Raw genomic sequence first — 21,547 nt, 5'->3', positions numbered from 1 at the left:
ATTTAACTTTACCAAAAATAAAAATTTACATAAGTATTAAATGAGCCTAACGAGTGATTCATAAGTCTTTGCAAAACTTTAAATTTAAGCTACTTTACTAGATTTATTATAGTAAATATTAATTACTAAATTAAAATAAACTTTATCGTAAATTAAAAATATTTATTATATAATGCTATTAGGGCCATGGTTGGCTATTTTACGAAATTTATATTTTACCTTCTCCATATGACTTTGTGACTCATTTAAATCAAACTCTCTTAAAAAATTTTTTTTAAAGAGACTCTGATCCATTGATGCTTTGTTTTTACAGACCATCCTCCCCAAAGGACAGGCTTGAGGAACATTTAAAGGATTATCATCCTTAGGAAAAAATTTGACGTTATTAGCTTTCTTCTATAAATGGTTCTGAGATACCATCTTTGGAAATTGTTATCCAGTCTAATACCTTTGGTTCATATTTCAATTTTCTTTTGTATTTAATATCTTCATGAGCTGAACTTTTATAATTGATATAATAACCATCATTACCTGCTATTTCACTGTTGCTTGAGGTAAAATAAATTTTATCATCAATAATTATTGTTTTTCCAACAAAAGATTTTGTTGCTAACTTTCTTGAGGCTCTGATAAATTTTCGTGCTGTTTTTCTCCTCTAACGGTGCTTTTACTTTTTTTCTGCTGAATTCCATTTTTTTAATATTGACTTACTGTACTTTGTGAAATGTTAAATTTTTTAAATATTATTTTATGTAAGAAATAAAATCTAAAAAAAAAAATAAAAAAAATTCAGTATTAGTTGCAATTACTTCAAGATATAGACATAAAAAATGTCTGCAAAGACTTATGTATTACCTGTTAATAAAATAATTCAAAGTAAAGTTTTCAGTGAAAAATTATATACAAATTTTTAAATGTACTATTTCTAAAAAAACCACGCTGTACCAATTTAAAAGTAAAAACTGTAATAAAATAAAAAAAAAGAAACTTAAATTATTTTTACTTTTTTTTCTAGATAACATAATCTTCTAATTTATTTCTCTCACACTCAATAAGTTTTTAGAGGACATGTCATCTGTGTCTTGAATAGATATTGATATTACTTTTGCTAATATTTAAAAAAAATTAAAGAGATAAAAATGAAAAACTCACTCTTCTGCTTCTGAAACCAGCACATGTCTTTCTTTATCCATATCAATTTTATTCCCTAAATATCATTAAAGACGTAAAGTAAATATCCAGATAAAAAAAGAGGTAAAGTGAATATGCAGACACTGAAGTGGAAACGTTAGCAGCGGAGGTGTGCAAAACTTGAATTTCCGAGTTTGAGTTTATTTAATAATCGAACTTTATTTAATAATCAAAAATTTTATTTAATAATCGAAGTTTATTTAATAACTTGAATCGAATGTGTTTATTTAACCGAATATAATTCGAATTTCGAACCTAAAGTTGGATATTTAAAAAGTTGCTTATTTACTCACCTGAGAAGTTATCATAAGAAGGAATCAGCAGAGTGTGATAAAAAGGCATAAAAAACAAAAAAAATGAAAAAAGAAGAAAATAAAGCTGGAAAAATGTCAGTTAGTGTCACAGATCCTTGGGCTAAGAAAACAGCATGGAGGTCTGATCATGAAAAAGCTAAAGAAATAACATGAGTTATTGGGAGCATGTTGGGTTCCAATTATTTGCCGTATGATTTTGTAGAAGGACAAGATTTTCAAGCACTTATGAAATTAGTTCATATTCCTCAGTATCATATTCCGAGCAGGACCACTTTTTCTCGCAGTATTGTGCCAACTATGTATAAAAATTTGAAATGAGAAATGATTGATCGCATTACTACTGAGTTTGTTGGCATGCCATCCTATTGCTTTTCCACAGACATATGGTCTTCTCGTGTACTTGATTCCTATATATCATTTTGTTTGATATATTTAACTGCTAATTTTTAAATGCGATCATATACACTAGAGAATAAACCGTTTATGGCTGTGTCACATACGGGTGAAGCAATATTAGAATCTCTTGAGAAATCAATTGAAGATTGGTCACTACCAAGAGCAGTACCAATATATGTTCTTCGAGACAATGGTAGTAATATGAGAGCAGCCATGAACATGTACCAAAACTTTATAGACTTACCTTGCTTTGCTCATATCAATTAATGATGCAGTATCCAAAATTGAAGACATAATTAGTATGCTAGCGAAATATAAAAAAATCGTCTCGCACTACCATCACAGTATTCATCCATCTCAATTGCTGTATGCACAACAAAGACAATTAAAAAGAGATAAGTGTGGGCTCATAATGAGTGTATCAACGTGTTGGAATTCCAACTATTACATGATTCAACTCCTTATGGAAGAGAAAGCGCCCTTATCAGCCGAAATCACATTAACTAGTAAGGTAGAGAATCTCACTACAAATGAATGGAAACTCGCTAAGGGTTATGTAAAGATTTTAACTCCTTTTGAACAGGCTAGCAGAGAATTGTGTGGTGAAAGTTACCCAACATTATCTATGAAAAATTCAGCTCTGCATGGATTACACCAGAAATTGCAAGGTTTCAAATAGAGGCTCTGAAATTTTACTGGTGAGGAGACTTGTGGCATCTTTAGAAAGAAGGTTTCCTTCTTTTGACGAGGTAACATAAATAACTATTTATAAACTGAGACTCAGTATATAAGTGTTTAATTCAGTGTTTTATCAATCTTTTTTTGACATTCACTGTCATTATCAATCACACACTAATTTTTAATTACCTATTTCCATATAAAGCTTTCTTTAACTTCAATTGCATTACGGACCATGGTAATACTTATCTAATATATTAATATCTAATAATCTATATTCCTTGAACTATTTGATAAAAATAGGGCTTGTAAAATAACTGTGGTAGTGGTGTAGTGGTAGAGCACTCATTTCATAAGTGAGAAGTTTGATCCCCACCACATCCCTGGTAGTACCGCACTCAACTTGATTGGTTTGGGTCTTGGAATTAAAGAGTTGAGAGAAGATTGTAACTACAAAAAAAAGCCTCAATTGTAGGGGCCCTCTTGGCTTTGGAGGAATAAATAAATTTAAAAAAAAAATGTCTTTGGTTTTATTGGTAAATACTTTTTAATATATAGTTTTTAAATAAGTAGTTATTGTTTACCAGTAAACTATTGTTTAAATTTATTTCAATCACTGTAAGATTGCATCTATTTCACTTTTTTACTAATACTATCATGGTTGCTTCTCAAGCAAGCTATCATCACTTGTTCCACAAATCAAAACTCAATCTCACCGTACTTGTCATTCAATCTCACCATACTTGTCATTCAATCTCACCATACTTGTTATTCAGCTTACATTCATTCATCTTTTATTGTTATTTTTTCTATATGCTCAAAAAAGTTTTATTTCTGATACATAAATTTACAGTTTTAAAAGCCTTCTATCAATCTCTTTATTGCTTTTTGACTTCTTTGTTTTCTGTTAACTCCCAACTTAGTGGTTGCTTGCATCCTTGTTGGAAGGAAATTAGCTTCAAAAAAAAAAAAAAATTTAACTAATTGCACATAAAACTTCTGCAACTAGGGGTTTTCAACATTAATGTTACCAAGCTAATAAAATTATCAACATATTTTCAACACCCAACAATACAACAAGTTGTACTCTAAGCATAACTTTTCAGTCAAATTGTCTTCTTCATTTTCTTTTTCATCTTCTTCTTTAATCAGTCCACCAGATACTGAAACTAGTTCTATTTATATAATACTTTAATAAAAGCAAGCTGTATTGCATGCACTAAACATAACTTTTATGTTTATATCCTCAACTTTTGGTGAAGTCAACTTATTAGAGGTCAACTTCTTAGTCAACTTATTAGAGGCTAAATCAAGTGCATTTTTTATCTTCTTTGAAATATTACCAAAAATTTTAATGGAAATTTTAACCACATTTTTGTTAGAAATTTCTCAAACAATATTTTTTATTGAAAGCATTTATGTTTTGAGGAAATGCACTTTTGATATTTTCCTGAAAATTAGGATTTTTGTGATGGATTTAAGTTTTTAGTTAAGATATCAAAAACAATACTGAAATTATTTGTTATAAATTACCAAAATTACTGGTAAAGTTTTTTATATTAATGGTAATTTTGGTAATGAGAATGAATTCCAAAATAAAACTCTGGAAATTAAAGTAGTGGCCTTCTCGGCATTGAGGAGGTGATTAACAAAAAAAAAAAGAAAGGAAAAAATGACATTAGCTGATGAATTGAAATTGGCAAATAAGCAAAACCACTACTGGTGCATAGGCACAACTTACATATGCAAATTATAGCATACCTAATACTAATATATTAACTTTATATACATACATTAAACCTTAAACATTAACCAAAGTAATATATTACCTTTATATACATACATTAAACCCTATTACCTATTTTAGCCACAATCAGCCTTTTTAATTAGTACATCACTAATTAACTGTAAAATTTACTGATAATGAATATATCATTGGTAAAAAACATATCACTGCAAAAATACAATTGGTTAAAAACTATATTAACCCAAGTGGCACAAGATGTGTTTGGATGTCTAAAAAACATTTGAAAATGTTTTAATTTGTTTTTTAGAAACATTAAAACACGTCTTGTGCCCACTAGGAATGTTTATAAATTCACTGATAAAAAACTTACTACTGGTAATAAGCATCCAGCTGATAGCAAAAATAAAACTACTGATAAATATATCATTTACCTGCTATACACAAGCAAATTTCTTCGCCTAACATTTTACGTAATTCTTTGACCCAATTCTTCACCTGATAAAAAACTCCTAATTTTTATTTGTTTTTTAAAAAAGAAAAGAAAAACAGCTTCATTTGATTATCATAATATATAATTATTTGTATTAAATACTTTACACTGTTTTAAAGTAAAAAATTTTAATAACATTGATTTTTTCATTTCTATAAAGATTTCAAAGGTTTTTCACAGGTTCACATGTTCAGGTTTTAATAAATGTAGACATTTAATAAAATAAAAAAATTATAATTTGTTGCAAATTGTTTCTGACAATTTATAGTACTTTTATGATCACATATTTTTTTAGTTTAGTTGATTGTCAAGATTATTTATTAAGTTATTATAAGTTAAGATAATTCTTTATCATTCTTACTTGTGAATGATAAAGAATTGTAAATTTTGTCACCAAGTCATTTTCAACATTATTTTTTTCAAACCATGCAAAATAATGTATTTATTGCAATTTATAAGTTTAAAACTTATTGAAATCTTTAAGAACTAATTTTTCATTCTATTAAACTTTTTTCAACATTTCTATGACCATGTTTTTGCGCATTATTCTTTATTGAAAAATTTTTAGAACATTTTTAACAGTAAAATGAACACAATGAATAATATAAATTAGGCTCTCATGACTTCTGGAGAACCTTTACCAGTATCTATAATAAAGGCAAATCTGTTGTTTCACCTCTCTTGCATGGTTCAGATTTTGTCACCTCACCTAAAAACAAAGCTGAAGAACTGAAGAAGCTGTTTGCTAAGAACTTTTCATCAATATCACCTCTTAATTCCTCTAGTCATGTTCTACCTGATGTAGCCAACAAACAGGTTAATCCATTGCCTGACTTTCGTATCACTCCAGCTTCTGTATCTAAAGTGATTTCCAGCTTATATTCTTCTACAGATTGTGGTCCGGACAACATAACTGTTATAGTCTTGCAGAAATGTTCTCCGGAGCTGTTGTCTATACTTTCAAAACTATTTAACAAGTGCTTATCAGAGTCTTGTTTTCCAGCCTGCTGGAGAGCAGCATCTGTTATCCCTATTAAGCTTTTGATTAAGTTTGACATGCTTGTCTTTTCCATAAGATTTTTTCTTTCGGTGTATCAAATACCATCTTTAAAATTATTGAATCCTTCCTTACCAATCATAGTATTAAAGTTGTCTTCGATGGACAGCACTCTTCTTCATATCATGTTCACTTTTTTAATTTACATTATTGATCTTCCAGATATTCTCACATCTAAGGTGGCATTGTTCGCTGATGATACTACCATTTATTCTGGTCTTGATAAAAAGTGAACTCTTCATGATTGCTTGGAGGGGGTATTTGAGCTTGAAAAGGATCTCACTTCTGCTACAGCATGGGGCTCACAGTTGCTGGTGAACTTTAACTCAGAGATAACTCATATTTTTTCAGCTAACTGTTATCACAATAATCTAGATCTTTTTATATTTACGAACGATAATGTACTTGATGAGTCATCTACCCTTCATCTTCTAGGATTAACTCTTACTTTCGATCTTTCTTAGAGACTATATACCAAATCCATTGAAAAAATATCTGCTAAGGTTGCATCTCTTTATCGTGCTCACAACTTTTTTACTCCAGATTCTATTCTCTATCTCTATAAATCTCAAATCCATCCTTGTTGGAATACTGTTGCCATATCTGGGGCGGATCTTCCAATGATGCCCTTTCTCTCTTAGACAAGGTGCAAAACACATTATAAGCATAGTTGGACCTGCTCTTGCAGCCAACCTCCAACCATTATCATACCATTGTAATGTTGCTTATTTTTTTCTTTTCTATAAATACTATAATTGGCACTGCTCTAAAGAGCTAGTGTCTCTTGTGCCATCTACTGAAATTGATTTTCGTACTACTTGTCATTCTATTAAGTCTCATCCTTTTACTGTGACTGTTCCAAAGTGCTCTTAAAATTCTTATTTGCCTAGTTTTTTTGCTCAGACATCGGATCTTTGGAACTTGCTTCCTTCATCTTGTTTCCCTACTTCATATAATTTGCAATATTTTAAGTCGTTTATTAATTGTTATCTTGCTCTATAAACTTCATCTTTTTTCTTACAGTAACTTTCAAATCTTATAGTGGTTGCTTGCAGTTTTGTTGGAACTGAAGGTGTTAAAAGAAAAAAAAAAAAAAAAAATAGATACAATGAATAATAAATACAATAAACAATACAATAAAAAGTATTAGGCAATTTATAATACTAAGAATAAACTGTTGTGGCATTCACTATATAAAGTTATTGTTTATCTTTTAGATTTTAAACCATATTGCTTTTGGGTTGTTAAGTTATTCATAATATTTTTTAATGTGTTCAGTAATAAGACTTTTCTGTTTTGTTGTGAATCCATTAACATTTGATTATTGAAAGTAAGCATACATTTAATATTTTTTTAAATTTCCATCAACATTTGGTCCTTCTGACAAAACTTATTTTATTTATAGTTATCAATTTATACTAATTATATAAAGCTGATTTTTCTTACACTATACAAACATGAAATCTTTAAGAAAATAAATGAAAAATGATATATAATTTTAATTATGTACCTTTTGAAAAGAGTCCTCATCTGTAATGTCATAAACTAAGATCGCCCCTTGACTAAATCAAAGATATAGTTTACACTTTTTTTTATTTTACTTATCTAAGTTTCAACATAACATAAATATAAACTAAATATATTTAACTATATAAAAAATATTTAAACTTAAATTATTTTATTAAGATTAACATTCAATTTATTTTTCACATAAAGTTTAAATTAAAGTTCAATCTTTCTGTTGTTTTGTTAAGACACTAAATATAACAATAGTAAAAAAAGATTTAATAAAATAAATGTATGTATGTGTGTATGTCTGTATGTATGTATGTATGTATGTATGTATGTATGTATGTATGTATGTATGTATGTATGTATGTATGTATGTATGTATGTATGTATGTATGTATATGTATATTAGGGTGTCCCAAAAAACAACATTTTTGAAAAATTTATGCAGAGACCCCCTTAATGTGTTCTATCTAATACAAAAACACTAGATTTTTAAAAGTATGTCAACCTGGTACTCAAATGAAGCAAAATTATATAAAAATTTCAAAAACAATATTTAATTTGGGAAAATTTTAACTTATTTATCGAAATTGTCATAAAAATACATAAAAAATGCATTTTCTAGTGTTTTTGTATTAGATAGAACACATTAAGGGCATCCCTGCATATATTTTTCAAAAATGTTGTTTTTTGGGACACCCTAATGTATATATGTATATACATATATGTGTATATATATATATATATATATATATATATATATATATATATATATATATATATATATATATATATATATATATATATATATATATACACACACATACAACCCTCAGAATTAGGGTCGGCATTTAGCAATGCCAACCTAACTGCCGAACTAAAAGTGTTTGAAGTCGGTAAAAAATTGCCGACTTTGTTTCTATGTTTTATGGTAACCCCTTTGTATCAAATTTTTTTATATATTATACATATACATATACATATATATATATATATATATATATATATATATATATATATATATATATATATATATATATATATATATATATATATATATTTTATGTCAGGGTTCCTAAAGGGGAATTGGTAAAAAAATAGGAAGTTTTCAATAAAAAACAGGACTATGTTGGATTATTTTGGAAAAACAGGCTATTTTATGACAACATTTAAAAAATATATTTCTAAATAAAAATGAACACATAAAATTGTTTTATAAACAATAAAAAATATATACCATATATATTGAAAAAAACACTTAGAAGAATACTGTAAACATCATGTAAACAAATAAGTAATTAAATATATAACATGATCGCATTGTTATTAAACTTTTTTAATATTAAACATTCTTTCATTATTTTAACTCTTTCTTTCTTTTCTTTCCTATTTTTATATCTAACTCTGCACTTAGTTTTCTTTAAATTTTCTGTCCTAATTTTACTTTTCATTGGACATCATCAAATATAACCCTTGATATTTTTGTCACACAAATTTTTAATAATTTGTTTCCCTCTTCTATAAGTTTTTCTGCAGAATCTATTTGGATTTTTAAGTGTTTTAAGGATTTCTCAACATTTTCGAGCTTTAATTTTTTATAATTGCACTTTGCCAAAGACAAAACAATGAATTTTTGTAAAATTACATTGAGAAATCTTTTGTTGATAGAAAATCCTCTTTTCTGAATCTGCATTTCTGAAATGCACATTACCTTTAGAATCTCTGCACCATTTATGTCAAGGGTTTTCAAATTTGATATAGGCTTTAATTGTTTGGATGGTTGCAAAATAATATCATCAATAACAAACTTTGAGAGCAAACTCTTTAGAAGAAGAACAAAACAGTAGTCATTGGTTGTTCTGCTTCTAGTGCAAACAAGACTTTAAAATCATATGCAATAAAAATGACAGAGTATGCAGTAGCAACATTTTGTCATTGTGTTAGTGTTTTTTTTATACAAATGTACCTTTAGTTGTTGCAATATCTGCTTTATCATTGAATTCATTTTGATTTGATCTAACTTTTAAAAAGTATTCTAGCAAGTTGTCAAACTCTATTACTCTCACTAATGTCTTGCTTATCCAACAAGTAGAGACATGTCTCAACATCCTTGTAGCTCAGTGATTCGACAACAAAATACTCTTTAATTCTTTTTGCAGAAAATTCAAAAAATTGTGCGAATCAAATGCTAATTGGTCCAAATCAATGTCCTCAAAAATCAATTTTTTTTTTTTCAAACCTTCTGAAAAAGCATTGGAAATTGTATAGAATGGACATGACCCAACATAAATAATAATTTTTTTTTTTTAATTATTTTCCAACTTTTTTAAAAACAATTATTTGACATTGGGACCATTCATACTAATGGAGAGAATTGACTCTTGTTGCAGCTGAATTTCCTTAACAACTTTTTAAAATGATCATGGAGGTTCATTTGGTACTTCTGCAGTTTAGAATCCAGAGTTGATTTAGTATTTTCTTTGTGTTTCTTTGACATCAAATGAAGAAAATAATCTCAAATTCTAGAGAAGCCATGGTTACTAGAGAAGCCATTGTTACTAGAGAAGCCATGGTTACTAGATTTATTTGAAGCTTTTTTCCATGGATGACTCTTTTTCAGGATTATTGATACTTGGTCTTTTCCATACTGATTTATTTACTTAAAGTAAATTTAAGTAAATACAACTAAAAAAAATAAAAATAATAACTTGTACTCCTGCCTGCCTAAAATGTTTATATTAGTATAGCAGAGTCTAGAAAATCTAATCATCATATTTAAAACTTTTATATAGAATTAAGATTATAGAATATATGGATTTTCCCAAGATGACTGTGTAGAACCCGTTTAATATGGGGCAGAACAGGCTCTTTAGGTGTGGTGAAGCTGGCAAAACTCTGATATAATCCCTTCCCCAATAAAATTACAGCAAGGGAAAGAGGAGCTTGTATATCCTGGATGGTAATTTTGCAAGTTGTATTATCACATAAAAATAGCAAGTCCTGAATTTCAAAAACAGGTTATGCCAGAAAGGACATTTATCAAAAATTGTTTTGACTCTTTTGAATAATTTACTTTAATTAGGATCACTGCTATATCAAAACCCATTGAATCCACACAAGTGGAAACATAGATGTTAAACTTTAAAAAAAAAAAATTCTTCTTTTATAATTCTTTTATAAATCATACTTACAACTATAATATGAATATTTATGTTTAACATAACACACAAAATAAAATAAAAAAACACCAGAAATTTATAAAACTTACATCTTTTAACAATCTACAATAAAATTTGTAAACTTTAATTAAAAACTTATAACTTTACATATTTATTTTAAACTTTTTAATTTAGATTGCCTCCTAAATACATAAAACATACACTTTCATAAATAAACATGGCCAGACTTCAAAACAGGCTATTGGCTTAAAAACTGGCTAAAAAACTGAAAAACAGGCCAAAATAAAAAAAAAATTGAAAGAACCCTGACATTTTTTTAGTAGCTGACATAAATGTTTTATTACTTTATTATTATTATCATCATTACTATTATTACCATTGTCATTACTAATATTAATAATATTATTATTAGTAGTAGTATCATTATTACTATTATTATTAATATTAGTAGTTACCACTAAGTTATAGTTACTACTTAGTAACTACTAAGCAGTATTACTATTACTATTAAAATTAAAATCGACTTTTAATTTTTTGTCAGAATTTGTATTAACAAATTAAAAGTAAATATTTTAATTACCAAATTTACCTATCTCTATAATAAATGGGACCAAGTGCATGAAATCGCTCCTGACCTGCAGTATCCTAAGAAAACAAAACTAAACATAGGTATGAAGTATTAGAGAAATAAAAATGTTTCTGATATCAAATGATTCTGTTTTAAAATTGAGCTAATATCACAAAAATAGAAAGAAAAACAAACAAACTAAATTTTATAAGGTGCATTGAAATTATAGATGAAAATAAATAATCAAATTTTGATATGTAATAGCAATAAAAAGTGGTATTTTTTTCTTCCTTTTTTAACTCATAGGAATTAAAGTTACTAAAAAACTATACTTTTTATGAAATTTTAAACTCTTTTATATACTTAATTATAACAATTTATTGTATTTTTTAATAAATAATAACAAAATAACATTTTATTATACTAAATAACATTTAGAATTAATAGTTTCATATAGGAAGAGCTGCTAAAAACCTTAAGACAAAAAATCATTTAAATAGATTTTATCTTCTAAAAACCATGGGTCTATTCAAATTGATTTTTTCTTCTAAAAATCAAAAAAAAAAAAAAAATGAGGCACTCAGTTTTTGGAACACTACAAGCACTATCTAAGTTTTAAGAACTTATGAAAATATTATAAAACACTATTTACATGTTGAGCATGTGCAAAAATTAAGCATACTAAAGACTCTACTGTATCAGAAATAGCAGAAAAGGTTTCTGCAAACATTAATAAAATCACTGATTTCAGAGATATTGCATTGAAGTTAAAACTTTGAAACTAATTAGGGCTAGCACAACTAACATTTAAAGCTGGTTAAAAACAATTTAAGGTCTACCATAATGAAGAGAAATCAAGAACTTTAGTGATGGAGCAAATGAAAACTCTTTCACATTACATCACGCGAGTGCACATCAGATGAATGCCACTGCAGTAAAGATCATGAGATTCCTACTATAAATAACACATTTCTAGTAGACCAACAAACACTCTTCCTAATGTTTATTGGCACACTAAAAAATATCTAAAAATATCCATTACTGGTAATAGACTGTGCATATTTGATGGTGAATTTGTAAACTGCTGAGAGTAAATCAGATTCTGAAATTGGTGATAGTATTGATTTGTATGTGGCACTAAGATAACTGTACATAAACCCTCTGTTTACCACCAGCATTATGACAAAAAATACTATAATTGGCATGAGCCAGCATCAACTGCAGTGTCAGCAGTTTAAGAAGAATTTAAACTAGTAACAGCAGAAGATCACTTTATGAGAGAATGAAGTTTATTTACATGTAAAAAGCTCAAGAAAAAGTTAAATGTTGTACAATGCCTCTGTTTCTATCATCGTAAAGAAAAAACTTTGATAAATATTAAAAAAAGATACCCAAAAGGTAAATATCATAGCAACAAAATACCACTACACAATTCATTCCAATACTTTGATGATCCGATCACTAGTGCCTGTTCATTTTCTGGAGCTATTGGTAAAGCATTATCAATATGCTAACAAATTACTGTAATTCATTTTAAAAAAAAAACTTAAAGGAGGAAAATAAATAATCAAAAAAAAAAAAAAATTAAAAATAACAATAAAAAGTTGCCCTTTGGTTTAGGTGCAGCAAGTTTTGAAAAACAAATTTAAATATATTCATTATTAAATAAAATGCAATGATTAAGGATGAGTGTAAATATGTTCTTGAATTAGTACTGCACAAAATTTTAAATGATAACAGAATTAGACAATTGCTCCTGAACTAAACTGCAATAGTTCCAATTATCTCAACTCCATATTGTTGATTATCCTTGGTTTTCATGTCACATGCATGTCATTGAACATCGTGTTTAAATTTTAACTGAGGCAACAGTACTTGTGACCAAAAGATCAAGAGATGGATTTATCTGATCATAGAGTCAGCTTATAATGCAAACTTTTAATAATTTTATTACCAAGGCTGAATAATGTGTTGCATAATTTAATGTCCACAGTAATGTTCACATTTTCTTGCATTATCTTTACTTGTAATAAAGTTATGTTAGTTGTTCTTATTTGATTTTTGCAAGTAAATGTTACAACATTTACTTACACATACTCTTTGTTTGTTAATTTTATAATATGCTATGAAAATATGAACCAATTTTGATTAACTATTGCCATTTTTTCTGTTTTAACAATTCTTTTGAAAAAGTATTTAAAAAGACCTATCTGGACTACCCCCTACCCTTACACACACCTTTAAGAAATTGAAGACTATAAACTTTTTTTTTAGAATTACATGATTCTAAACCAAAAGAAACTTTTATCACTATCATTATACAAGATTGTAAACATTATTATTTTGTTTAAAACTTGTTTAAAAAAATATTTATTGATCAATTTAAATAATTATAATCAATTTTTTATCATTAGTAATTTGGTATAATTGAGTGTAACATCAGGGCTTGTTAAGAAGCGTTACGCAGCTCGCATTTTGCTTGCGAAAAGGCGATTTGCCTACGCGTTCAGCAGTTTTGCGTTACGCAAAAACTTTTATCTTTTAGAATATTTAAATTATCTTTTGATATCGTTTATGTGACATTTATTCAGAAGAAATAAAGTTGTAAGTAAAAGCATTTAACTGAAATTGTAAATTAATAAATTTTTTGTTAAAGAAACAGTTTGTTTAATAATTTTTTTGTTGTTGTTAAAAATTAGTTAAAGAAAATAAAGTGTTTTGAGTTTTATCTTAAGGAATTAAATATATAAATTCCTTTTAAATATATAAATTATTTTTTGTCATAATAGTTTAAAAAATGCACGATTTATTTTGATGTAAATATTTTATTAATAAGATATTTTATTTTAAGTTTATTGTCAATTCAATAACGTAAAGTTTTAATGACGTTTGTTTAATTTATTTGTAACTTTTGTTATAAGTGAGAAATAAAAAACTGTCTATGATTTTTAACGTGTTAATAAAATAACTTTAATTACAATGCGGTACTTGAAAAGACGCTAGTGACGCAATATAACTTCTAATAATACAAAACATATTTGCTGAGTTGAGTTACTTTGAAATGCATTACACGTTTTCCTTACGCAGCGAAATCTCTTAACAAGGCCTGTAACATGAAAAAAAAAGTTTTTTCTTCTCCAAAAACAACATAATAAACTTATATTATGATAATTGTTTTTTTCAAAAAACAACACAACAAATTGATACTATGATTATGTTTCATAAAGAAAACTACTGAGATAATAACTTTTGAAAAAAATACAAAAATGGGTTCAAAAATAAAAAAATAGACAAAAAAAGTATTTTAAAAAGAATTACACAACTGACCAAAATGATTTTTGACTCCTTTATTTATGTGATTATGCATAATTTATGTCTTAAGTTTATAAAGTCAAGCAGAAGTATAGTTATGCAATAACATATCATGCATATCTTAAAAAATCAGAGAAAAGGCTGCTACTCATACTATAGATTAATTAAGACTTTCCAAAAATTGATAATGTAAAGTTTGAATATTTTTTTTTTTGCTTTTTTATTTTGTAGGTAGTTTGCATGTACATTCCACACACATACAAACTACCATATACATTATGGTAATGTATATGGTAGTTTGTATAGTTTGTACATTAAGGTGTCCAGAACATAAACTTTAAAAATAATATTAGATATCAATTAAAGCGCTAGCTTTCTTCTCAGCTTTTTTAGTCATTTGATTGGTGAAATCTCAAATCTAAAATATTTGCTCGCAGAAAGATTACAGTAAGATTGAATATTTATTTTTCTTTATTAGCTGATACTACGCCATTTTTCCTTCAATTTAAAACAGATCTGTCTTCTTAATCCATTCTTGCCTGTTAGTGCTGCAATGCAGTGATAAACATACCTTTTACATGTGTCTTTGAAAAATCTGAAAAACGATTGCAGCACCATTGCCAGCCAGTGTTGCTGTTAGTTTTAGCACAACAAATGTCAATCACCTGATCAAAAAACCAGTTCTACAGTTGTTTATGCAAGTAATGGTGTAAACTGTATTTTAAATACTTGAAAAGTCAAAATTTATATCTATTACTTCTAATCTTAACAGAAACCTAAAATAATTATTTATTAGACTTATAGGCTTACAGAATGGGATCAGCCTCACAACCTAATTTTTTAAAAATTGATATTCTAGATACCCTAATTCATGCAAAGCAAAATAAACAATATGCAAAGCCAAATTTCATGACCAGAAGGCAATGGTTGAAATGCTAGATTGAGAAGAAAAAAAATATATAATATTTTTTTTCTTCTCAATCTAGCATGTTCTCAATCTAGCAATCTTCTCAATCTTTTCATAACTGTGATAAAACAGTTAAGAAAAACAGCAATGCTGTTGAAGAAGATTCAGTCCTTTGTTTTTTATAATTGTTATAATAACTCTCTTTAAAAAGTTTAGTGTTGGTTTACCATGAATGCTATTCTATACTGCAGCAACATAAGAATAATAAGATTTTAGTGTTGGAAAGATGGAGTGAAAGTAAAAAGGGCTAAGGATAAACATGAATGAAACAAATGTTATGCATTGTATAGTAAAGAATTAGCAAGTAGAAAATATTTGAAAATATCCATGTGTGTAGAAAAGTAATTTGATCAAACTCTATTGTAGAACACTTTATAAGCAATAGGTTCACAAGAGATGTAGTGGTATACAAGGTACTCCTAATATTTTTGATCTTGAGTTTAGAAAAATTACTTGTGAATCTATTTATTTTAATCTCTTTGCCAGCAAAGAGATTAAAATAAACAGAGTCTGTTGATAAGCTTTGTTATCTTCGAGATACAATTGAATAAGCAAGTGGATCAGAAGAGGCATCAAGAGCAAGAGTAAATTGTCAAGTTTAGAGAATTATCTCTGATTCTAAAAGCAAGAGGTACATTAGCACATTATTAAAGATTAAAAGAAAGTTGTATACGACACAAATCCAAAATGTTATGATATATGGCTGTGAAACATGGAAAGTGAAGGTTGATGATGTTTAGCATCTTGAAAGAACAGAAAAGATGATGATCAGATGATCAGATGTGTAGCATAACTCTACAAGATAAGAAAAGTAGTTATGATATTAAACAGAAATTGGGAACAGTAAGTGTATCTGATAGGATACATTAAAGAAGATTTAGGTGGTTAGGGAATGTTGAACATAAAGAGTGTAGGTATAGGTATAGGTAGGAAAGGTAGAGGTAGGAAAACTTGGAAAGAATATGTTGCAGACAATGAGCGTCAGTTATGGAAAAATGCTTGAGATTGACATTGGAGAAACAATATTAAAAGTAATATCAAATCTGTGCCTGAAGTCTGAAAACATAAAAAAATGATGATAATGATGATTCTATATGTAGGCATTAACCTAGCCTTTACAAAACTGTTTATTTAACAAAACTTTGTGTCAGGGTCAGTTTGCATTTGAGTGGTGCAAACATGTTTTTATATTATTTTTAGAACTACTTTTTTTTACTATTTTAAAGTGAATTCTTAAAAAAAATTGAAAATATATGAAAAAAATTTTCATTACAAAATAAACTCTTACTTCTTTTACAACAATCATAAACAAAAAATAACTAAGTTTACTTACCCAAATAGAAAGATTTATTCTTTTAGAATCTATATTTAAACGTCGATTTAAAAATGCAGCCTAAAATTAGTTTGGCATAAATATTATAATGCAAATCGGATATATAGAGGAATTATAAGTACAACTGAACACTATTTTTAAACTTCAATAATTTCTTTTTGTTATTTTATTTATTTATATATATATATATATATATATATATATATATATATATATATATATATATATATATATATATATATATATATATATATATATATATGTGTATATATATATATATATATATATATATATATATATATATACATACACTTGAACAGGAATGGTGTGCGATCGCACGCTGTAACTGACCACGCCTATAATACTTTTTCTTTACAATTTGACCACGGCAGTTTTTACATTTTATCAATTTAAATGTTATTTAAAAAATTATTATGTTATAAACAACTTTAAATCATTGATCTTTTCTAAAGATTGATCTTTTATTTTACGCAAAGGCTTTAAATAAAATAAAAAAGTAATTATAGCGCTTGTTTCAAAATGAAGTTATTTTGTGTAAATTTACAAATAATGTTATATTAAAATTTTTTTTATGTAGGCATGTTTTTTTTATGATAAATTTAATAATTTGTTCGAAACTACTTTTTCATGTTTTTCTAAAAAATTTTTGAAAGAGAATTTTTTAAATTACTTTAAATTATGAATAAGTTGAATTAAATCTTCCGTTGCTATAGAATGATTTAATTGCTTTATTATTATTTATTTTTTTTACAAAAAATTGTTTAAAGAGATCCCAAAGTGCGAGACAAGTTGTGTTTATTTTAAAGAGAATGATAAAAAAAATGTTTAGGCAAAATTATTTTAACTAAAACAAAATAATAAATGTATATCAACAAAACAAACTTTGTTGTTTTACTCGAAGCTTACCGTCTCCAAAGTAGCAATTCTCTTGGAGTCTTTAAAATATATACGCCTCAATCTACAGACTTTATAATTTATTCAAGCGTTTTAGTAAATGACATAATTGTAGAAATTCGATAAGAAATCTTAATAATTTTTTTTGTTTGCAAATTATAATTTTTTTTTTTCCATTATAGATTATTAAAGAATTTGTTTAGTTACTTATCATTATATAAAAGTTTTTTTTAATCATAAATTACTATAGAATTTTTTTAGTTAGTTTAAATTATTATTTTTTTGTTATTTTTACGAAATATAAATAATAAAATATTTCAGACATTTTACGCTTGTTTATTGCTGCAAATTAATTTTGTTATATTTATTGTTAATAAATTATTATCATCCGTAAAAGGTTCTGCTAAAAAAATTATGTATTTTATTAACCTTATAAAAATTTAATTAACAGCACTTAGGAATTGTTCATAAAGTACGTACGCTTGGGTGGGGGAGAGGGAGTCTGCAAAGACCGTATATAAGATGGAGGGCAGGGGGTCAATTATAAAAGTACAGACACTAAAGTAAAAAAAATTTCATAAAATATTGGGTAGGTAGGTTAACAGCGTAAATAGTTTTAGGGAGTTAGAGGGTACTCAAAAAAACTATAGCAAAATGTGGAATGGGAGGAGGAGGGGGGAAGAACGGTCGAAATTCAGGCGTACGTACATTATGTACAACCCCATAATTTGCTAAACTTTTCATTGAGTTACATAATTTCTCCAAATACTTATTTAATCAAGCAAGATATATTTAATAAAATTTGTTCAATAAAACATGTATTGCTCATTTTATTTTATTTTTAAAGTTAAATAATTACTGTTAAAGATTGCAAAAAAGTGTAGTATTTTCAAGTCAATTTTGAAATCGGAATCATTTAACGAAAAACCTTTCATTGTCAATTTTGCTAGTTGTTTGATAAGAGAAACGTAAAATACTTGCCAAATAAGACATATAAATTAGGAATTATTAAATATAATGCTTTTTAACACGCGCTTTAACACAATAACAATTTTAATAGCCATCTGTCTTGAATTAAAATTGACATAAAACATTATTGATTTCTTTAATTAATAAAAAGTTTTATGCTCTGTAACGCATTGATGATCTTTAAAAAAAACAAAAATTTTACTTTACATAGCCATTATGTACAAAAAAGTTAATGTTTGTTATTATTACTATTATTAATACTGCACACATCAGCTTATATTTTAAAGAATGTTACTTAATTTGTAATACCTGCAGCGATATTTATTTCCTTTATTTCAACGCAACAAAGACATTCTTTTTCAAGTGGTATAGTTTTACAATATCCATATTTACACCATTATTCAGTGCCAACACTTAAACGGCTTAACTTTGATGTTTTACCAATATCAAAATTCAAATTTTAAATGCTGATACAATTTTCAACTATTTTGTTTCTTTTATCCATACAGGTTTTTTTGTCTTTTTTTAAGTGGTTCAAACTGGTATGGAGTTGCTGACATTTTAATCATTTAGTTATCAAAATCCAAATGCAAAATACAAAATTACCCTAATATTTATATGCAAATCATCAAAATTTATCAATTTCCACTAAATTGACATACTTAATATTTTCTAACTATAAATTAAAGAATTCGGCTATTATCTTTAATAAATGATGACATTTACCAAAATTATTTATTAATAAAAAATTTAAAATTTTTAAAATGCCATTTCGATAGGAGAACAAAGCCGTTTATTGTCATAGCAATAAACGGCTTAGATAAACTAAAAAAAAGTTCCCATTATTTACATAAAAAGAAAAAAAGATTCAGAATATATAATAAGGTGATCAACAACTTTTTTTATATATTTATTTTATATAAGAGTGTAATATAAAAATCTTAATTTTATTTGGTTCTCATGCTCTATAAAAAAATACTCTTATGTTAAGTCACTATAAAATTTATAGGAAAGTCATACGATCGATAATAAACGCTATTTTAAAAAACAAATAAAACAATAACAAATAATATTGATTCAAAAAAAATTCTACAATGACATCATTTACTAAAACTCTTTGGAATTAAACGTGCTTGAATAAATCATAAAGTCTGTTGATTGCGGCGTATGTTTTAAAGACTCTGAGAGAATTGCTACTGTGGAGACGGCGAGCTTCAAGTAAAACAACAAAGTTTGTTTTTGTTGGTATGCATTTATTATTTTGCTTTACTTAAAAAATTCTGCCAAAACATTTTTTTTTATCATTCTCTTTAAAATAAACACAACTTGTCTCGGCACTTTGGGATCCCTTTAAAACTTTTTTTTTAACTTGACTAACTAATCAGAGCATAAAATGATTAAAAAGTACTATTTTAAATAGACTACAGTATTTTTTTAAACAACTTTTTTGTTGTTGTTGCAACTTTTAGGAAAAAATAAATCTTTACACAATATAAAAATATATATATATATAATACTTTTGAGTAATTTAAATAAAATTTGTTCATTCATTAAACAATCATAAGAAGTAATTTGTAAAAGCGTTTTGTATAACTTTAACAAAACGTTTCAAAAGATAAACTTTTAAATAATTAATTTTAAACACAATTAAAAATGTAACAAAAATTAATTTTCGCTTCAAGTTTGAGTTTTTTGAGTTTTATTTTAGTGCATATATTTTTTTTTTTGCAAGGAATTTCTTTTTTCATTTTTTATTTTTTTTTCCTAGTTTAGCTAGCATTTCTTTTTTCAGCGCATCATTAAAATATTTAAAAATCTTTTAAACATCTAAACAATCGTGGTCAAGTTGTCGAAAAATAAAATCATTTGCATAATATGCAATAGCGCTCAATCACACGCCATTCCTGTCCAAGCCTGTATATATCATATATATTATATATATATATATATATATATATACACACATTAAATATATATATACACACATTAAATATATATGTATTATATATATACATATATATATATACATATATATATATATACATATATATATATATATATATATATATATATATATATATATATATATATATATATATATATATATATATATATATATATATATATATACTATATATACTATATATATTATTTATATATACATCATATGGCACTTTTTCAGTTGCCTACCCTATCATTTTATAATTGATTTTGATAGAGAATTTCATGCTGATTAAGAATTGTATAAAAACATTGACCTGAAAATTTGAGGAAAGCACTCTAATTTGATGTTGAAGTTTAAAAATTTTTACTAAAAATGCTAATAATTGCCATTTTCTTCATACTCAAATAAGATTAGATTCTTTTTCTTAATTATTTAAAAACAGCTCGGTTTTTATTAACACTTGAAAGAAAAACTATTAGAAGCAAAACCTATTAGCTTCTTATTGATTCTGACCCAAACCCTAACCATATACATTTAATTACGCAAATCCCTATTTATCAGTCGATGTATATTTAATTGTGTCAATTCTTATTTTCCAGTCAATAGGGCCGTACCGAGCCAATTTTGCGCTTCGGGCAAGAAAAGAAAATTGCACCCCCTCTTCCCCTCCCTTCCCCCTCCTTAAAAAAAAAGAAAAAAATTAAACGAAAAAAATGATTTATTGATCACAAAATTTATCACATCAAGTTATAAGTAAAATTTGTCATTAAGGTTGCACAAACTTTAGTTCAATGCCACTTTTCTGGCTTTTCTTGAGGCAAATTCACTAATGACATCATCAAAATCAATGTTGTTTGCCACTTCATTTTTAATTGAAATTATAGCCAAACTAGACAAACGTTCTTGGCCAATTGTTGACCTCGTATAGTGTTTTATGAGCTTAAGTTTACTAAAACTTCTCTCACACGTAGCAA

The 21,547-nt window shown here is 26.6% G+C and overlaps 1 protein-coding gene across 1 annotated transcript in view; it reads right to left on the bottom strand.

The window, feature by feature from the left end:
* Positions 1 to 21,547, bottom strand: part of LOC100210227 (ras-related protein Rab-21) — a 28,276-nt gene that overhangs the window by 2,179 nt on the left and 4,550 nt on the right. The window contains exons 2-6 of the mRNA XM_065813009.1: positions 16,745 to 16,804; positions 11,154 to 11,209; positions 7,384 to 7,435; positions 4,758 to 4,821; positions 1,153 to 1,207 (exon numbers count right to left, since the gene is read on the bottom strand). Of these exons, the coding sequence (XP_065669081.1) occupies positions 1,153 to 1,207; positions 4,758 to 4,821; positions 7,384 to 7,435; positions 11,154 to 11,209; positions 16,745 to 16,804 (287 nt within the window). The remainder of the gene's footprint in view (positions 1 to 1,152; positions 1,208 to 4,757; positions 4,822 to 7,383; positions 7,436 to 11,153; positions 11,210 to 16,744; positions 16,805 to 21,547) is intronic.

Source organism: Hydra vulgaris, chromosome 12 (genome assembly GCF_038396675.1).
Source record: "Hydra vulgaris chromosome 12, alternate assembly HydraT2T_AEP".
Taxonomy (NCBI): Eukaryota; Metazoa; Cnidaria; class Hydrozoa; order Anthoathecata; family Hydridae; genus Hydra; species Hydra vulgaris.
Note: the sequence above shows the minus strand (reverse complement) of the source record. Positions and strands in the feature narration are given on the sequence as shown.